General features: G+C 38.6%; 2 protein-coding genes and 1 long non-coding RNA gene across 3 annotated transcripts; 1 reads left to right on the top strand and 2 right to left on the bottom strand.

The window, feature by feature from the left end:
- Positions 1-954: 954 nt before the first annotated feature.
- LOC130192743 (uncharacterized) lies at positions 955-2,201 on the bottom strand. Its single transcript, XR_008831432.1, has 4 exons — positions 2,099-2,201; positions 1,867-2,002; positions 1,354-1,424; positions 955-1,188 (listed from the first exon to the last, which is right to left on the bottom strand). It is a non-coding gene; the product is annotated as an uncharacterized LOC130192743 (long non-coding RNA).
- A 2,839-nt stretch (positions 2,202-5,040) lies between these two features.
- On the top strand, positions 5,041-8,031 carry fadd (Fas (tnfrsf6)-associated via death domain). Its single transcript, XM_056412875.1, has 2 exons — positions 5,041-5,598; positions 7,430-8,031. The coding sequence occupies exons 1-2, from the start codon at positions 5,298-5,300 to the stop codon at positions 7,702-7,704; spliced, it is 576 nt and encodes a 191-aa protein (XP_056268850.1). The 5' UTR covers positions 5,041-5,297; the 3' UTR covers positions 7,705-8,031.
- Positions 8,032-8,114: 83 nt separating this feature from the next.
- On the bottom strand, positions 8,115-13,521 carry LOC130192739 (high choriolytic enzyme 2-like). Its single transcript, XM_056412876.1, has 9 exons — positions 13,395-13,521; positions 12,085-12,088; positions 11,866-11,943; positions 11,484-11,639; positions 11,092-11,212; positions 10,758-10,936; positions 10,072-10,153; positions 9,683-9,807; positions 8,115-9,260 (listed from the first exon to the last, which is right to left on the bottom strand). Coding segments are annotated over exons 1-9 (807 nt in total). The 5' UTR covers positions 13,455-13,521; the 3' UTR covers positions 8,115-9,258.
- Between the last annotated feature and the right edge of the window lie 5,610 nt (positions 13,522-19,131).

Below are 19,131 nucleotides of genomic sequence, written 5' to 3'. Positions count from 1 at the left end.
ATTATGAATATTTTGTCATAGTTTATGGAAACAATTTTCAATAGCTTCACTATTATCAAGTGTAGAGTGAAATCATTCAACATCTACATCAATGGGCTCCACATGAGTGGACTACACCTCATACTATGAAGAAAGAAGATTTTGAATAATTGTTATGAATATTTTGATATTATTTATGGAAACAATCTTCAATAGCTTCACTGTTATCAAGTGTAGGGTATATTCATTCAACATCTACATCAATGGGCTCCACATGAGTGTACTACACCTGTTATTTTGAAGAAATATGATTATGAATAATTATGAATTATTTAAAATATTTTATGGAGACAATATTCAATATATCCACTGTAGTAAAGTGTAGGCTGTCAACATTTCCTACATCAATTGCTTCTCTTTTGTTGTACTAGATCAGCTATATTGATGATGTGCTTTTGCATAATTTTAAATAAAATTATATTTAACCACCAATCCTGTGTTGGTAAAACTACAATACTTTCTTCAGAAGATCTCTTTTAATCATCTCAGTTTTGTTTTTAGGACAAAGTAAAGTGGCACCATTTTCTCGTCAGTCACCAGGATATCTATTGATTATGAAAAACCAATGTGTATTTAAGATTGTTTGTTCAATTTGGATTATTTTGAACCGAAATGTGTTCAGCATCGATACAATGTAAAACGGTGTCCTATTTGCTTTCCAGAAACCAGCATATTGGTTAAGGAGCACTTTCATGATTTGTAATACATACTCAAACAAAAAATATATCTTATATTCACTAATTGCTTCTTCTGAGAAAACATGTAACCCAGTGGTCATTACTTAAAGTCTGTTAATATCAGTGATTTGGTCAAATTAGTGCAATTGTAAACCTATTCTTCGTACTTTATACGTCTTGAATTAAAAAATAGTACCACACACATTATAATAAGAGCCATCATAGTCGTCAAGTAGTTCCCCCATTTAATATTTATGAACGATCAGATACCAATGTATACATGACTGGTTCGGCTTGAACAACATTTAACTGGATAAACTTGAAGTCAACAAGTTTATCCGACAAAGTCAGACATACATATTCCTAAGTGTTCAGTTACACAACACACAATACCAATGTTGTTTGGTATTTGTGCTGCTGTCATCCCAAGGCACAGCGTGTGAAACCATCTTGAGCAAGTTCCACACTGAATCTACATGGGGATAAATAAATTTAACATATTTAAAAAATTGAAACTTTAGGAAACATGTTATGCATACAAGTTAACAATACTTGATTACTAATGTTATTCCTTGAAACTCACTCCAGGTTATCTACAGATTATCCACAACTCAGATTGTCTAAAAACAAGTCTCACCCAAACAGCATCAACATCAGTTTTGGGCAGGTCCTCAATTCCACAGAAGGAACAGAGCTCATCCTTTGAAACTAGAAATAAAGTTACAAGTTACAAGTTACAAGTCTTTTATTGTCAGATGCACAGAATGACACAGGGTCAGACTGGGCACTGACATTTTAGGACAAGGCACCACACAACAACTACCATAGCATAACATAGCAAACATAATATAACATAACATGACATACACTCTGTACAAGTACTCTGAACATAATTTACATGTAATAACATATAATGACCTTACTAAATATACCAACCTATACATATAATACTAACATATATACATATAACATATACTACACATATGGTGACATATAATAAACTAAACTACAGACAAATGGGAGTAGCAGGTAGTGCAATAGACAGTATGTAAGTGTAGGTACAAGCAGTGATTTGAAAGTGACAGTGTATGTAAAGTAATACATGTATATTAGTGTCAATTATGTATTAAGTCAAACAAATATTGATTACCTATTTTTTTTAAACCTGATTGTTTCAGAATGTCTTCAGCCATGTTTCTTCTTAGCTTGTCAATAGATTGTTTAGATGAGTTGATGCGAAAATGCTGAGGAATCTTTGGAAGTTCCATCACCGTCATCTCGGCCATCTGTCAAATGGCAAAACAACACACCTGTATGAATTTACATAGTAAAACAGCATATTGTTTAATCTATCAGAAAGACAAAAGGTTGCATTAAATAACCTGCATGACAAAGATCCCACAACTGCTGCCATCTTTCTGGCAGCTGTGGGTTATCTGGCCCGGCTGCCACTTGATGTTCACCCAGTCCTCCTTTCCAAGTCTGTTCCGGCATTTTGAAATACTGTCTGCAGGATGAAAGGAAAATAATTTTGGTTTACATTTGCACTTACTCTATGGCCTTACTAAAGATGTGAATAACATTATATATTTCCCATAATCTAATTAATATTACCCACATCTTTGGCCAGCCTTTCTGGAGTCGTCAACTTCATTTGACCCTTGCAGAGGATCAACCACAAATATGCGGTTTAAAAGGGCATGGAGATACTGTTTTAAAAAGTAATATAGTGTTAAAGCATGCCATATTTTAAACGTACCAACAACAGCAACAATAATAACATAATACATTTTATTTATGTAAAACCTAAATGAATGAGCAACATTGGAAGTATATTTATTGTACACAAGATAATCACAACTGTGAGTAAATAAAGAAACAAACCACGCTAAATAGGCATATTTTAACATTTTACTTGAAAGTACTGAATATTAGTGTGAAAATAAGTTCCACAATATGGGGTCATACTCAATCAAAGAAAACTCAAATTGTTAGAGTAGCAGTGGGGACTACCAACGGGATTCTGTTGGATGATTCAAGTGCTTTGATTGGACAATAATCATATATATATTTTTCATTAAGGTAGGGATGACTACCATGAAGACATTTAAAACTAAAAGAACAGTCTGAAAATCAATCCACATGCTACAGATGTGCATGTACACAATGCAGCTACATTAGATACAAATATACAATCTCATTGTCTCTTCATTTATTAATGACAATTTATGTAAAATTACATTAACTTGTAATAAAACTTGTATTTAACATTAAATTAGATTTAGTTATATTGACTTGATTGTATGTTGTTATAAATATTTAAAGCAATTTTAAGATTGATAACCTTAAAATACACTCACAACAATGAGCCATACATGAATGCTGTAAAGGCACATTGTACCACATGACCAGCTGCATACTCACCACAAGCTTCCAGTGCACATTACTTATGTTGACAAATCCAATGGCTCCATCATAGTCATCAAATGTGACCTGACAACATGCGTAAAAATGGAAAAATAATTGTATTTTGCTGCAAAACTCAAGTAGAATGTACCCAGTATGCATTATGTATTTTTCCTCCAACGGAACTACCAAAAAACTAAAGCTGATTTTTCAAATGGATTGTTTCAAAACAACTTGATGTTAAGATTTATTATAATAATATAATTACTCACCTTTTTTAACCCTTGCCTGGCCATTTGCTCTCTCGTGCCGTACAAGATTAAACCCATGGTATAATGATTCATGAGGTATAGCCGGCCAGGTGTAGTACACTTATGTGGAGCCCATTGATGTAGGAAATGAATGGTTTCATCCAACACTTGATAACAGTGAAGCGATTAAATTATGACAAAATATTCATAAAAATTATTCCAAATGTTTTTTCTCCAAAGTAAGAGGTGTAGTCCATTAATGTGGAGCCCATTGATGTAGATGTTGTATGATTTCACTCTAAACTTGATAATAGTGAAGCTATTGAAAATTGTTTCCATAAATTATGACAAAATATTCATTAAAATTATTCCAAATCTTTTTTCCTCAAAGTACGAGGTGTAGTCCATTCATGTGGAGACCATTGATGTAGATATTGAATGATTTCACTCTAGACTTGATAAAAGTGAAGCTATTGAAGATTGTTTCCATAAATTATGACAAAATATTCATAAAAATTATTCAAAATCTTTTTTCTTCAAAGTAAGAGGTGTAGTCCATTCATGTGGAGACCATTGATGTAGATATTGAATGATTTCACTCTAGACTTGATAAAAGTGAAGCTATTGAAGATTGTTTCCATAAATTATGACAAAATATTCATAAAAATTATTCCAAATGTTTTTTCTCCAAAGTAAGAGGTGTAGTCCATTAATGTGGAGCCCATTGATGTAGATGTTGTATGATTTCACTCTAAACTTGATAATAGTGAAGCTATTGAAAATTGTTTCCATAAATTATGACAAAATATTCATTAAAATTATTCCAAATCTTTTTTCCTCAAAGTACGAGGTGTAGTCCATTCATGTGGAGACCATTGATGTAGATATTGAATGATTTCACTCTAGACTTGATAAAAGTGATGCTATTGAAGATTGTTTCCATAAATATGACAAAATATTCATAATAATTATTCAAAAACACATTTCTCCAAAGTAAGAGGTGTAGTCCACTCATGTGGAGCCCATTGATGTAGATATTGAATGATTTCACTCTACACTTGATAACAGTGACGCTATTGAAGATTGTTTCCATAAATTATGACAAAATATTCATAATAATTATTCTAAATCTTTTTTCTTCAAAATCATAGGTGTAGTCCACTCATGTGGAGCCCATTGATGTAGATACAGAATGATTTTACTCTACACTTGATAATAATGAAGCTATTGAAGATTTTTTCCAATAAAATCTGAAAAAATATTCATAATAATTTTTCAAAAACACATTTCTCCAAAGTAAGAGGTGTAGTCCACCTATGTGGAGCCCATTGATGTAGGAAATGAATGGTTTCATCCAACACTTGATAACAGTGAAGCTATTGAAGTTTTTTCCCATAAAATATTAAATATAATTCATAATAATTATTTAAGATGAGTTTATTTTAAAAAAAACAGCTGTAGTACAACACAGGGTGGCCATTTGACGTATGGTATAAGTTATGTCAGCCTTCACAATCTTTCAGTGGATATATTGAATATTTTTGGAATATGTTTTTCCTGGATTGCCTTTTGCAGACGGTCCCTGGGCTTAGGTCTCACATCTGATCGCATTGAGACCAACGTTATTTATCGATCTCGGAGACCGGCTTTTTTTAGTAAAATGAAGGTTGTAGCTTGTTGTCGACATCACTACGATCACAGAGAGGTGTTTTTGTGCTTTAACTCCGTTTCGTCAGAGAGCTATTGAGCCGGGAAGTCCGAATCTGTGAATATCTTTCTAACTTTACTGAACTGTGCCCTGACGCGCTAACAGCCGCAGACCAACAGACCCGACGGGCGGAAGTGAAAGTAAAAGCGAGGTGTTTCCTGGTTCGAGCGGAGGAGGAGGAGGAGGAAGGGTTCCGACCTGCGCGTCCGAGGAGACATGAGCGGCTTTCAGTTCGACAGCTTGTTACTGAACATCTCCAACCAGCTGGCCCAGAAGCAGCTGGATGACATGAAGTTCCTGTGCAGAGGTTTTGTCGGGAAAGGGAAGCTGGAGAGGATCACGAGCGGGATACAGCTGTTCCAGGTGCTGACGGAGCTACGCCGACTGGCCGCCGACAATACCGAGTGCCTGTCCAAGCTGCTCAAACACATTCACCAGAGGGACCTCTCGGACAAATTGGACAACTTCGAGAGCGGCGCGGGATCCAGCGACGACCAGCCGGACGCGGCGGAGAGAGGTAGGCTAGAGGAGTGTCGAGCCGACGTTACTTCTGCTACTGGCGGAGGCTCCGAGTACTACCGCCATGACTGTCGAACTACGGCAAGATAATACTGTCCTGCCAAGCCATGTCCTTCATCGTGGAGGTTGTAGCTACAATATACTGTCCGGTGACGGTGCTTTCATTCCACTTTTTTTACACCACCCATAAAGTTGTGGGGGTGGGACTTCCACATGGCAGGAGAGATGTTTTCACTCTCTAGTTGGGTCAAGCTACCCAAATAACCCTGGGTCCTATATTTCCCATCATGCAACTTAAGTGTTTCCCTTGGTTTGAACATGGCTGCGGGGAGGAAGTTGGTATTTATGTCCCACTAACCCTTGACCTCAATGACCCCACAAGGTAAACGACAGGTGTGGAAGTGGACTTCTTCAGGACAGATGTTTAAAAAAAGATTTCACATTAAAAAAAATTGATATACATAGAACGTGAGTAATAATTTCGGTGCTGTACCATTCAATTAAGAATTTTTTTTAAAGGCCTTTACAAGATGGTTTTTTTAAGGAATATCTTTTTCAAATTGATATTTCCAAACTGTTGTTTATGTCATGCATACTTTCACATTGGCCGGAAAAAAAACAAACACAACAAAAATAAATATGTCTATATATTTAAAAGAACATTAAATTAAATGTTATCCCTGAACAAGGGCGATCTTTCCAAAGCATTTCGTACATCAACCAGTCTCGTTGTGCATAACGGGCGCTGAGTCATCCGTTTTTTAATAAACAGGGACAACTAACTCGATTACTTTTGAAAATAGCAGCGCAGTCCGGAGCGCTCCTTTTCGTTCTTCACTTTCACAATAACAGAGACGTGTAACATTAGCATGTGCAATTGTAATGTCTTTACAGGCTGAGTTGTACTCCTCATGACGAGTACATTAACTTTAACCAGTAAAATGGCGCCATTGCCGCCTCACATTTCATCTCCTCCATCTGTTTTTTTTCCTAAACTTGCAGTCCAACTTTGCTCTGACAGATGTCCTTTTAACTTTTTCTGGATGTATGTTCACGTATGTCCTGGTTAAACTCAGCCTGTGATTTCTATTGCCACACATTGAGGTCAAACCTGTGTCTCCGAACTTGCCGTGGCATGTTCACAGTGAGAGGACCTGGCAGTGCTAATGCCACCACACTCAATTTGGCTGCTATGCTTCCATGTCGTGACCTGTTGTGTGAGCCGTTTCAGGTGGGACCACATGGAGCAACAACACTATGTGAATTTTAGAATGTACCATGTTTGTACATCTTTGTAAATGTAGTTAAAAAGTTTGTACACGTTCCATCCTAAGACCAAAGCAGAGTTGCCTTGTTTTGCTTGCCACCTGTTTGTATGTATGTGTGTGTGTATGTGTGTGTGTATATAAAAGGTAAGCCTGTACAACTATTGTTGACTATTTTGGCAACACAGTTTATCATGGACTTATAGGGTTGCACTTTCAAAATCCCCCCAAAACAACCTCACAGCCTTGCCAAAATGTATTCCATTTGCATTTAAACAGCTAAAATGATGAAATAACTAAAAAGCCTTAAATGTCCCTTGTGATGGACGAGGGTTAAACTATTAAAACTAATATTTTATACCTTTTTTATATATTGATATTAACATGCATCCCACCTGCAAACCATCAATACAATCTTTTCTGTGGTCATGATATAAATATACTTTGGATACATACATTGGATTTTAATTGTTGAACCAGGTTTTAGAGTCACTTGTTTCCCAAAATGTTAGATTTTTCTTTCTTCTTCTCTAAACCCTCGACGTCTCCTCTGCCTCCCGTCAGCCAACCTGGACCTCGCCACCGAGGTGATCGCAGAGAACCTGGGAAAGAACTGGCGCAAGCTGGGCCGCAAGCTGGGTGTGACCGAAGGCAAGCTGGACTCCGTAGCCACGAACATGAGGCACGCGGATCTCGACGAGACAGCCAGGGAGCTGCTGAAAGTGTGGAGGAAGAGCCGGAGAGCCGAGGCCCGAACGTCCGATCTGGTGGCGGCCCTGAGAGCCTGCCAGCTCGTCCTGACTGCCGAAAAAGTGGAGGAAAGACTTCAAACACCCTGATGTCGACGGCACACTTAACGGATGAGACTGACGTGTACTCTGGGAGTGAAATGAGATCCGTGTTTAACCTTGAAGATTCATTTTTTTATAATAATCATCTTCTGATCAATAAATCGACTTCCTGAATGTCAAAGAACATGATAATAGAGTAATGTTTCATAAACAGGGAGCTGAAGGGATGAACGCAACGTGTTAGTAATTGTAATGCGTCACCAAATGATCATTCAACATGGGGATGTCTGCAGGTGGTGGTAGTGGACAGCGTGGCAGCACAGTGGTATGAACAGTTTACGCTGGGTTACCAAATTAAAGTGTAAAAAAAATCAATTGTGTGGAGACTTTTCTTATCAAATACAAATGGCAGCCTAGCAATTGGTCTAACATTACGTAAAACCATGATCTCTAAGAAGTGGACATAGTCATGGTGACCTCACTGGTCGTGAGTTTTTTTTTTTACAATCAATGAATGGAAGTTACTGTGTTTGGACAGCGTAGGAGTGATATAGAGACGCCGTATACGGCTCTGGTAGCGGAAGCGACCTGTCAACGACACAAGTCTAGACCTAAAGCGTACCCTGCTTTATGGTCTATTTCACTCTAAATTAACCATCATTGACTAAATGAACATCATGCTGTATTGAAGGAGACTTGAAACTAGAAAGTGAGACCATAAACTTATGTGTACAATGTTTCCTGGGGGAATAAATCAAGTGAGAGGTTGAGTCATTTTCTCATAGATGTCTATAATCACCTCCTTTTGCAACCGGAGGTGTCGCCCCCTGCTGGTCAGCAGAGACAGTGCAGGTTTTAAGACATTCTGCTTCGGTTTAATCAGCAGAACCGGAGGTTGCACCCTGAGGACAATACATGGATACTGATTTTAATATATAAGGGCGGTTCTTGGGTCGTGCAATACCAGCTCTTAAAATTCTGGTGGATTTAATTAGCCTCCACACGTGACATGTGGATACATATGATTAGTTGTGTGCTTGCTTTCTGGCAGAGAGTCACTTTTGTTAATGTAATCAAATAAACAAGACAGCGAGCTTTAAAGGCGCTGTTAGGCAGAGCCAGGTTAGCTCTTTGTGCTAAGCTATGCTAATCAGCTGCTGGCCGGCACTTCATATTTTACAGATATGAGCTCATGTTCTGCCAGAAAATGATGAGAACATTTCTACAAAATGATAACATTTTTCTTTTAAGATGTTTTTTTTACTTTGAATGAAAATCCAATGAGTAGGAATGAATCATACTAGTTCAATGGTGAGTTGCTTTGCATTTATGATCAGAAGATATTAAACCATTCACATTGATGGTCTTATGTGATATTATATGAAAATTAAATTGAAGAGAAGCCTTTTATTAACATTCCCCGAATCTACAAAGTGCCCTTTGTTCTTTCACATGACATTATTAAACAGTTGGATGCTCAGGAAGTCTGCAGGTTTATTGTTGCAGGACATCCCAAAACCGCCGTACGCCCGAAACCCTCATCCGCTTCACCGGCGTGCTCCGTGATGTCGTCAGGGAGGTCGGGGCAAAGGTCACGGCAGTTTCTGCAGAATGAAAAAGGTGTGTCATTAGGATGGAGCCTGCTGTGTGAATATTACAAGGATAGGATATATTCACATTAGGTCTGTCTCCAAACAATACTTATATGCCGATATGCACGTTCATAAAATACACACATATGCAGTATGTATTACTACATACTGCATCTTTTCCCGCCCTGTTCGTACTCTTGCATGCAGTATGCACTCAATTGGCACGGACTAGTTTGTCACAACTTCACCTATAAAACTTTGACCCTCTTGCTCATATAGCTGCTGCGTTAAGGCAATATATCACTTCTTTAAATTGTAAGGCCACTCCTTTCTTTATTCACCAGAGGGGCATTCAAGAGGGCAAAGGCCTCTTTCAGTTTTTAGAGACTGCAGGGAATTGCAAAGATTTCCAACATTTCCCGCAGTATACTTACAGCACTTGTACAGCCTGTTCAGCCTATCGATGTCATTCCTGCTCATCTGGGTGGCCTGACCGAAGGGCACATTGCTGTTGGGAATGGGCACCATGGTGGGACGGTTGTTCTTGGAGAAGGCGTACCTGGGGAGTCACGGACTGTGATGTGTCATGTGGTCATGTTGAAAAGCAGATCCACATTGGTTGTGCTACTCTCCCAAAGTCCCTGATAAACCACCTCGTGTTCAGGCCATTTGACTTCCCTAAAGTCAGCCAGCAAGGAGCCTCCAGCGTGTCCTGCTCCCAGTCGCTCATATCGGAGCGCATGCTGATCGAAGTGACATGTGTCTATGCAGTTACAGAAAAAATAGAAATGTGTGAAGGTCACAAACGTGACGTCGTCCATACTTCTCATATTGCATGACAGAGCCGTAGTCATAAGAAGTTCCCTGGTTCAGGGTGTCAATCTTGTTGAAGTTGTACGCCATACCTGCAGAGACGAGAGAAAACTGTAAGTGCGAAATCACAGACATTTACCGTTTTAAAGTGAAAAGATATGAATTTCAGTTGTGCAAACATGAGGGTGAAAAGAGTTTTTTCAGAATGCCAAATTTGAACTGTCGACGTCATCTCTTCCCAACACGAAACTGCAGTTCTACTTACGTCCACTAGATAGTGGCTCTTTAAAAACATAGACTTGACAGAAATTCATCCCGAATCCACTTTTCTGAGTTGGTAAATTATCAGCAAAATTACGTTATTACATCATGTATTGATTTTGGGTCGAGGTATTTCCCTTTCTCCAGACAAGCTCCAGTAAATGTAGGTTTGGAAATGTCCTCAGAGTGTGAGAAAACAGCAGTACGTACGGTCAAAGCATTCGGCCAATGAAAGCAGATGCCACAAACTGCAGATTGCCCCACTGCTATCTAACTGTCTATTTGCCAAGTCGTGTTGTCTTCATTTGCTTGGTAAATGGGAGTAAAATAGGCTTTTTGCCTCTTTTATTCAGTTTTAACTCAAACTGTTTGAGCTCTAAGGCAACTCTAAAGACCAAACAGAAGTCACAACGTAGACATCTGAAGCCGCCGAACCGTCGAGGATGTTCTCCCACTGCACCCGGATGTAGCTGTCCCTGTCGGAGCGGGTCTGTTCGTGGTTGAAGCCCAGGGCGTGGAGCAGCTCGTGCTGGACGGTGCCGTGGTAGAGGCATCCCTGGCGGCTCAGAGACACAGTCTGAGCGCCGCCCTGGCGACCCACGAAGGAGTAGCAGCTGTCGACGCACGTACAAGACACCCGGCAGAGTTGAGAAATCGCACAGAATATCACCACACATGGTTGTAAAGTGGCAGCCTACAGTCCTTGTCGAACAAAAACAGTAGGAGGGAAAATTTGGAGTATGAACATAACGAAAACTTGGACTCTTACCCGTCCCTGGACTCGATGCTCAGCCACTCGTTATCTCCGTTCTGGTAGGGTCTGAAATGGATGCAGGACGCCGAGGAGAAAGACTCCAGCCCACGAGTGATGATGGACTGCTCTCGGGCGGCTGGCAGGGCAAATATGACAGGTTGAGAATAACTGTACCAGCGTAGCTTTATCTTCACCTGAATGATTAATGTTCTGTCATTGAACTGCACAATGCACTCTGTCACTGCCAGCCTCGGGTCTTTATTCACTTCCAGGGCCTTATGGGGAAATAAAACCTTTTTTTGGTCCCCATAAGTCAACTTGTGTGGTAGGACAGAAATCTAACTATTCATAGAGAAGTGGCTACAATGTCAAAAAGAATAGATTGAAAAAGAAGAATCCCTGCTTACAGTAGTGGTTGGCGATGTAGTAGGGGATGTAGACCTTCCCATCGGTCCACTTTCTCCACAGACAGCCATTGGAGGTGCAGGGGTCGGCGTTTCTGTCGGCCTCAGACTTGATAGCGATGTCGCCTTGGATCAGGACAGGCTCGTCCAATTCGGGGTCTGAAGGACCAACACGGGCGTGAGTCGGGAAATACAGGGAAACCAACCGTGTGTTGTATCGCAACAAATGATCATTTTAGTGGTACGTTGAAGTGTGTTTTCGGTGGAGCAACCCTGTGCTTCCAAAACAAAATGGTGCGTTCAGTGGAAGCCTTTTTTAAGCAATATGTCGTACTGTGATATCGACGATGTGGTTACGGTTCAGGTCGGGAAAATATCTACTCACTGCGGTCTCTGTTGGCTCGCTCCAACAGCTCACTGACAGAAAGCTCCCTGGACGTGTCCTCTTCAATGGCAGCCACATCTGCACAACATGTGGCAGAGTGTCAACTGAGCTTAGTGAGGTCAGGATCACTTTCACTTCCAATACATTTGCACAGACACAGTCTATATATTTTTGTATTGAATAAGTATTGATAAAAAAGATCTTTAATTTCATTCTCACCTTCCTGCACGCGACCACAGTGAAATGGAAAAGAAGAAGAATAAAAAGTTATGAAAACAGACTACAGATCAGCTTGCTACTATATATATATATAGTGTTGTGATATTTTGATTTTGAAGGTTTTGATTGATGAAAAATTATTTATATATACAGGACTGTCTCAGAAAATTAGAATATTGTGATAAAGTTCTTTATTTTCTGTAATGCAATTCAAAAAACAAAATGTCATGCATTCTGGTTCATTACAAATTTTATTTATTATATTCTTTGCTTACAGCTTAAAACTCTAACTCTAATAAAATTTTAATATTTCCTCAGACCAAGTTAAAAAAAAGATTTACAACAGCTGAGTGTTTGTCAAGGCTCAGGAAACCCTTGCAGGTGTTTCGAGTTAATTAGACAATTCAAGTGATTTGTTTAATACCCTATACTTTTCATGATATTCTAATATTTAGATGAGTTTTAATTGAGTTAAGCTGTAAGCCATAATCAAAAATATTAAAAGAATAAAATAATATTTCAGTTGATTTGTAATGAATCCAGAATGCATGAATTGCATTACAGAAAATAAAGAACTTCATCACAATATTCTAATTGTCTGAGACAGTCCTGTACATACATATATATATATATATATATATATATATCATTATCATTGATATCATTAACGTTTCACAACATGGACTTATTTAATAATGACTCGTTGAGGCTCCATATTTTTCAGCCTATAGTAATTGTAATTTTGGTTTTGTTGCCTTTATGCATCTGGAAGTGTCCACATATCTTTCAAAATGTTCTCTGTAGCTTGAACTTCGTTCAATGTCATCGTCCGACTTTAATCTGTGAAATAAACTAGAGCTTTTCCTTTTCCAAAGAATTTATATAATATAATCAATAACTAATATCTATTTGATATATTGTTATTCTCTGTTTTTAGAGCAAAACAAACTGCATGTATTCATAAATAAGTAATACGAATACAATTTGATAAAACACAAAAAAGGAAATACATTATGTCTTGAGTTTGCCTATGTTTTAAGCTCCAAGACATGTCTGTGTTGGTTTCCAATATTTACTTTCTAATTTCGGCCTGATTGTCTCCAGTAGTTGATGAAACATTGAATATGTAACATTGTTCTCAATCTATTTCCCTCTTTCTGGATCATTTATAGTTTCATAGCCATAGCCTCAACCTGAAAACATTATATTTCAAAAAAGGTCAAACGTCTTTTCCCACATGATGACATTGGTTTGCGATTGGCCGGTTTGGAGCCGACGCGCTCCTCCATGTCATGGAGTGAATATCTTACCTCGGCCCAGGAGGAGGACACCAGCAGCAGGCTCACGAGAGACCAAGAGAATACCAACATGGCTGTAACAGACCTGCAGCAACCAGAGAAAGTGAAGAAGATTATTCAATAATAATTAAGATTCATTAGTAATCATATATATATAATCCATCTAGGTTATTAGATCTACACTAAAACTGAGGGGGTTCCTACCTGAAAGACTTAACAGAGTATAAGTGTCCTGCTTCTCCCCGCGGACACTTTTTATACAGTGCAGGTTCTCACAAACAACATGATATGTCAGAGAGGGCAAACACAACCTCACACCTTTATCACTGTGAAGGGAAAATTCTGAGAAGCACTGTGACTCTCACATCTGTGCAGCTGTGGACATAGTTCTACATATCTGTCGTTCTTTATTTGTTTAATTGAAAAACAACATTTTTAAAGAAGTAGAATAAAACAAAAGAAAAGGCCAACTATCTAAAACACTTCTTTCAAAGAGATATATATATATATATATATATATATATATATATATATTAGAGCTGTGAAAAATAACGAGTTATGATTGAATTACAGGATTAGTTAGTTATTTTCTTTTAACGCATTTAACGCATGCGCAGAACGAGATTCCAATATACCTATTCAATCTGAACTATTTCCCGCTCGAATGCAGTCAGACGTTAACTGCTATCCAAGCAAGCAACATGTATAATTCCGATGAACCTGGGGACCTTCTGGATGGGAAGTTCGTGTTCTAAAAATTCAAAGATGGAACATTTAATAAATCAAATGTGATATGTACATTCTGCGGCAAGACGTTGTCGTTTCACCATAGCACAACCAGCCTTAAGTACCATCTCAACGCGAAGCATGCGTTGGTCGGTGAGGGGAGTTCAAGTGGAATGCGCCAAACCTCCCTCACTGAACAGCGTCGGCCCCTCACTGAGTCGGCCTGTGACAAGTTAACGAGCACAGTTGCGGAATGGATTGCCAAAAGCTGTCGACCAATTAACATTGTTGAGGATGAGGGGTTCACCGAAGTTTTGCGAGTGGCAACGGGGGACCCGAGCATCAAAGCACCGCAAAGACGCACGAGCATGACTAAAATCCACGAGCTGTATGAAGCTGAAAAGAACAAAGAGGAAAAACACTTGGCTGCTACGGAACATGTGGCGCTGACAGGGGATCACTGGACCTCTGTGAGTAATGATAATTATCTGGGTGTATCTGCACATCTAATAACCGACAAATGGAAATTAAAGTCGTTTGCACTAACGTGTATGAAAACCGAAGAGCGCCACTTTGCTGAGGCATGTGCTGAACAGTTCAAAACTGTTGCAAGCAACTGGGCAATTGATCAGAAAACGACCACTATAGGGACAGACAGTGCACGCAATATGGTAGCCGCGGCTAGACTACTGTCATATGAACACATCGCTCACATCTTGCAGAGAAGCATCACCGTGAGCCTCGCTGACAGTAGTAGTAGTTGATTGACGATTGAGTGTGTAATTTCACTGGCAGTGTTTAGCTAAATTGAATGATGTGTCTGTCGTCCAGCATATCAAATAGATAGACGACATGAATATGGGAATACTTGCACCAAGTCTTGGCGATTGCTGAAAAGAAGCAAAAAAAACACGTGTGCTTATTGAACAGGTTGTCGGGTCCGGCTAATGTTTTTTTTTTAAAGCTTAATTGCTTATTTTATCTGAGAAAGAAATCTCACCTCAAGGTCCATTTTGTAGCTGTTCTGGAGTTTTCCATATGATCTCGTGGCTTTAGTGTGTCCTAAGTGGAGAATATGTGTGTGTGAGATGTAACCACCACTTTCACAAATGATTTTCGGACATCTGTTTCTAAGTATCATCTGATTCACGATCAAATGTCTCCATTTTCTTTTCCACTGTACGTGAGACGCGTTGCTGGAGAGCCTGAGTTTAAAACATCTGTCACTCTGAAGAACACACACACACCCTGTTCCGTTTTATCAGTGCGGGACATCCTTCTTATCAGTGTGGGACGCTCTTAACAGTGTGGAGCACTGTTGTCAATACAACACCCTCTCCCCGCCCCTCTCCCGCCACAGCAGGAAACTGATGAGACAAAGCCAGACAGACACATACTGGACGTAGCTACAAATGCCCACTGCATCCACCGCGAATACGGCCGAGATATCAACATATAACTTTATTCACGTTGTTGTTTTAGGACTTACAAGAGTTATATATTTAAATGTAATCATAAAACCACTTGAAATTCGGGCCTTCTTCGCCAGAACTATACAGACGAAAATATCTGACATCTTTTGTTGAAGCAAACGCTGATTCAAAACATTAAATTATTTTGAAAAGGGTATTTGCCTCAACTGCGCACACAAACAGCACATACATTATTGTTCCCATATGGGCGCCTGCACTCGACTATAATGACCTCGAGGCTTTGCATTTTCATTTGAGCATCGCTTGTAAATAAACGCTATAAAACAAATGCAATATGTTTATTCTCAGAACACTATAGCAGTATCAGACACATGATCGCGTTTTGTTTGTCATTTCAAGACACAATTGGTACTCTTGTGGTAATAAATATTGGTATTGTTAAGCTTGACGTTAAATTAATGAACACACTTCTTTTGTGCAGAAATACATACGATTATCTCCATAACACACATCATTATGAAACTAACAGGGTATCCAAGTCTCAAATTGTGTCCCTGCTTTCCTTCACTTCAAGGCCTGGAAAGACACACAGAAACCATGCGAGGAGAGAGGAAGCAAGGGAACATGTTTTAAGAGAAATGAGAGATCCTTTCCTCACAGCTGGATCCGCTAATGAAGCCCTAGTTATCAACAGTGTACTTATAGTAATAAATACACAGTTATCATCAGGGCCATATTAGAGGTGTTTTCTCTCTGTTACCTGTTTAACTGTATTGAGTATTTATACACAGTGTGTGGTATTTTTACTGTCTTCTGTGTCCTGCTTATAAGCGCTGGACGGATTTCTACCTGCGGAATGCGTTTGTCTTATTTATTAATTATTTGGGTCTTTTGAAAATGTGATTGTGAAGTATTCTTTTTTTTATTATGGTTTCTCTTGAACACTGTAATTAATTTCTTACGGTGCGTTCACACCAAAAGCGAAACTATTTTTCGCGTCGCCCAAAACGCGTGAGTTTACTCGCCTGACCATTCGCCGTGGTTCAAGGTCCGTACGTAATGTTATTTCGTTTTTCGTTTATCTCAAATACGAAGTACGGAAATCACGTGAGTTTTTTTCATTTTCCGTTTGAAACCAAAACGAAAGATTGAATAACTCGTATTTCGTTTCTGCTGTCTGAAACCAAAAACGATAGAACGAAGTGCTTTTAAATGAAGTCAAAATAAAAGCCAGTGATACATATTCGTATTGACCTTAGAAGAATATTAATTAATCAATATAAAAGAATAAAATAATTGTTCGGGATATTTTAACGATGTCATTATTAGCAGGGTAACGTTAGAAGAATATATAATTTAGTCAATATAAAGAATAAAGAATTAAACCTGATATGTTAGCAACAGTGGTGATGACGGGAAGTTTAATATTCATGTACACAGCAAGAATCAATTTTTCTCGACTTAATCGTTGCATTGTTTGATGCAACACAGTTCCTAATATAGATTAATCAAAGTAATGTTTGTGCAGAGAATTATATTTCCACCGCAGAGTAAACGGTTCACCTTTATACCGCTAGATATAGGTATACCTGTTATTGATACATATGTATTTAATGCCGTTTATTTCTCTGATATTTATGTTCATGGTTAATTTCAGCATAGTTGTATATAATCATATATTTACTTGTTTTATTTAAATATTTGGAACCAAAACATTCTATGTAAGAGTGAGGTACATGATATTCACGGCAATACATATTGACAATCAGAAAAATAAAGAGGCAGTTGAGTTTTTCTTATTAAGCAGCGTCAGTTATCACCAGTCACAGCACCACCTGTGCTTCCACCTGTAACCTCTATTACTACATCATTACATCAACGGTTAATGGGGACAGCTCGTTAGCTTCAGCCTTCAGCCACTTTCTTCATGTGAAAGACTGTTCTCAGTCGCAGGACACATTGTGCAAAAGAAGCGGTCAGCTTTACTGTCAGAGAATGTGAACAAGTTAGTTTGCCTCACCAGCTGGCTAAAGGAAGACGAGCTAGGAGGGCCTTTAGAATGTATCATGGTGGAGTTAATGGTTGACAAAAAAGAGAAACATGTTCTGTTTAAACATTCTGTTTTGGATGAAGATATATTAATTTTCCATATGGAAGAGAACTGCTAAATAACTGCTGAGTTGTAGCGCCATTGTTTTTTTAATGAATAAAAAAAGAATGTATAAATGCATATATCAGTCTTGTCATGAATCTTTACGTTCTCACAAAAATATACAGAGAATATCGGTAACATGTGATTAATCATGATTAATCCTCAGAAACCTGTGATTATTTTGATTACAATTTGTAATCATTTCACAGCCCTAATATATAATCTTGTTTTTAATGCACGGTTCAATTTTGTAATTTATTTTTTTACTATTTTGCTTTAATATATTTCTATATTTTATTTATTACTTGGCCTATTTGCGTCATAATCTTACACAACGCTTCATTGGCATATGCAAACATTTCAGATCAAATTTGAAATACATCAAACAATCTCCTTAATGTTTCATGGTGATCCCCATTATTAAAGATATTTGACCTACTTTCCCTGTGGTGTCTCCCCATAACTGAAGATGCTGGAACATATTACTGTATTGTACCATCAAATAAATACAGCATATTGTATTGACAGTCCAACATTGGCCTCCATTGTTATTATACCTGTTTATAGTGTTTTGAACTGATCGAATTTGTTATAGGTGTGTTCACAGGTGCATTCTGGGTGTAGTTGATTGACGATTGAGTGTGTAATTTCACTGGCAGTGTTTAGCTAAATTGAATGATGTGTCTGTAGTCCAGCATATCAAACAGATAGACGACATGGATATGGGAATACTTGCACCAAGTCTTGGCGATTGCTGAAAAGAAGCAACAAAAACATGTGTGCTTATTGAACAGGTTGTCGGGTCCGGCTAATGTTTTTTTTTAGCTTAATTGCTTCATTTATCTGAGAAAGAAATCTCACCTCAAGGTCCATTTAGTAGTTGTTCTGGAGTTTTCCATATGATCTCGTGGGCTTTGTCAACAGGCGGAGTGTGTCCTAAGTGGAGAATATGTGTGTGTGAAATGTAACCACTTTCACAAATGATTTTCGGACATCTTGTTTCTGCTATCATCTTGATTCACGCATCAAATGTCTCCATCGGCTTTTCCACTGTATCACGTGAGAGACGTGTTGTGTTGGAGAGTCTGAGTTTAAAACATCTGTCACTCTGAAGAACACACACACCCTGCTCCGCTCTTATCAGTGTGGGACATTCAACACACTGTTGTCAATACAACACCCCTCTCCCCGCCCACAGCAGGAAACTGATGAGACAAAGCCAGACAGACACATACTGGACGTAGCTACTGGGAACGGTTCATTGCATCCACCGCGAATACGGCTGAGATATCAACATATAACTCTTTACATTCACGTTGTGCCTGCTGTGCTTTAGGACTCTACAAGAGTTACATATTTAAATGTAACTGCTAAAACAAATTTTCTGAAACTTGGGCCTTCTTCGTCAGAACTATACAGACGAAAAATATCTGACATC

This window comes from Pseudoliparis swirei, chromosome 4, assembly GCF_029220125.1.
Source record: "Pseudoliparis swirei isolate HS2019 ecotype Mariana Trench chromosome 4, NWPU_hadal_v1, whole genome shotgun sequence".
Lineage (NCBI taxonomy): Eukaryota > Metazoa > Chordata > Actinopteri > Perciformes > Liparidae > Pseudoliparis > Pseudoliparis swirei.
This window is presented reverse-complemented; position numbering and strand designations above follow the sequence as displayed.

Coding starts and splice junctions, on each gene's coding strand:
- fadd (XM_056412875.1), top strand. CDS start 5,298: ATGAGCGGCTTTCAGTTCGACAGCTTGTTACTGAACATCTCCAACCAG. Junction 5,599..7,429: donor GCCGGACGCGGCGGAGAGAG/GTAGGCTAGAGG, acceptor GCCTCCCGTCAG/CCAACCTGGACCTCGCCACC.
- LOC130192739 (XM_056412876.1), bottom strand. CDS start 13,454: ATGTTGGTATTCTCTTGGTCTCTCGTGAGCCTGCTGCTGGTGTCCTCC. Junction 10,937..11,091: donor AGCATCGAGTCCAGGGACGG/GTAAGAGTCCAA, acceptor GTGCGTCGACAG/CTGCTACTCCTTCGTGGGTC. Junction 9,808..10,071: donor TCTGTCATGCAATATGAGAA/GTATGGACGACG, acceptor GTGACTCCCCAG/GTACGCCTTCTCCAAGAACA.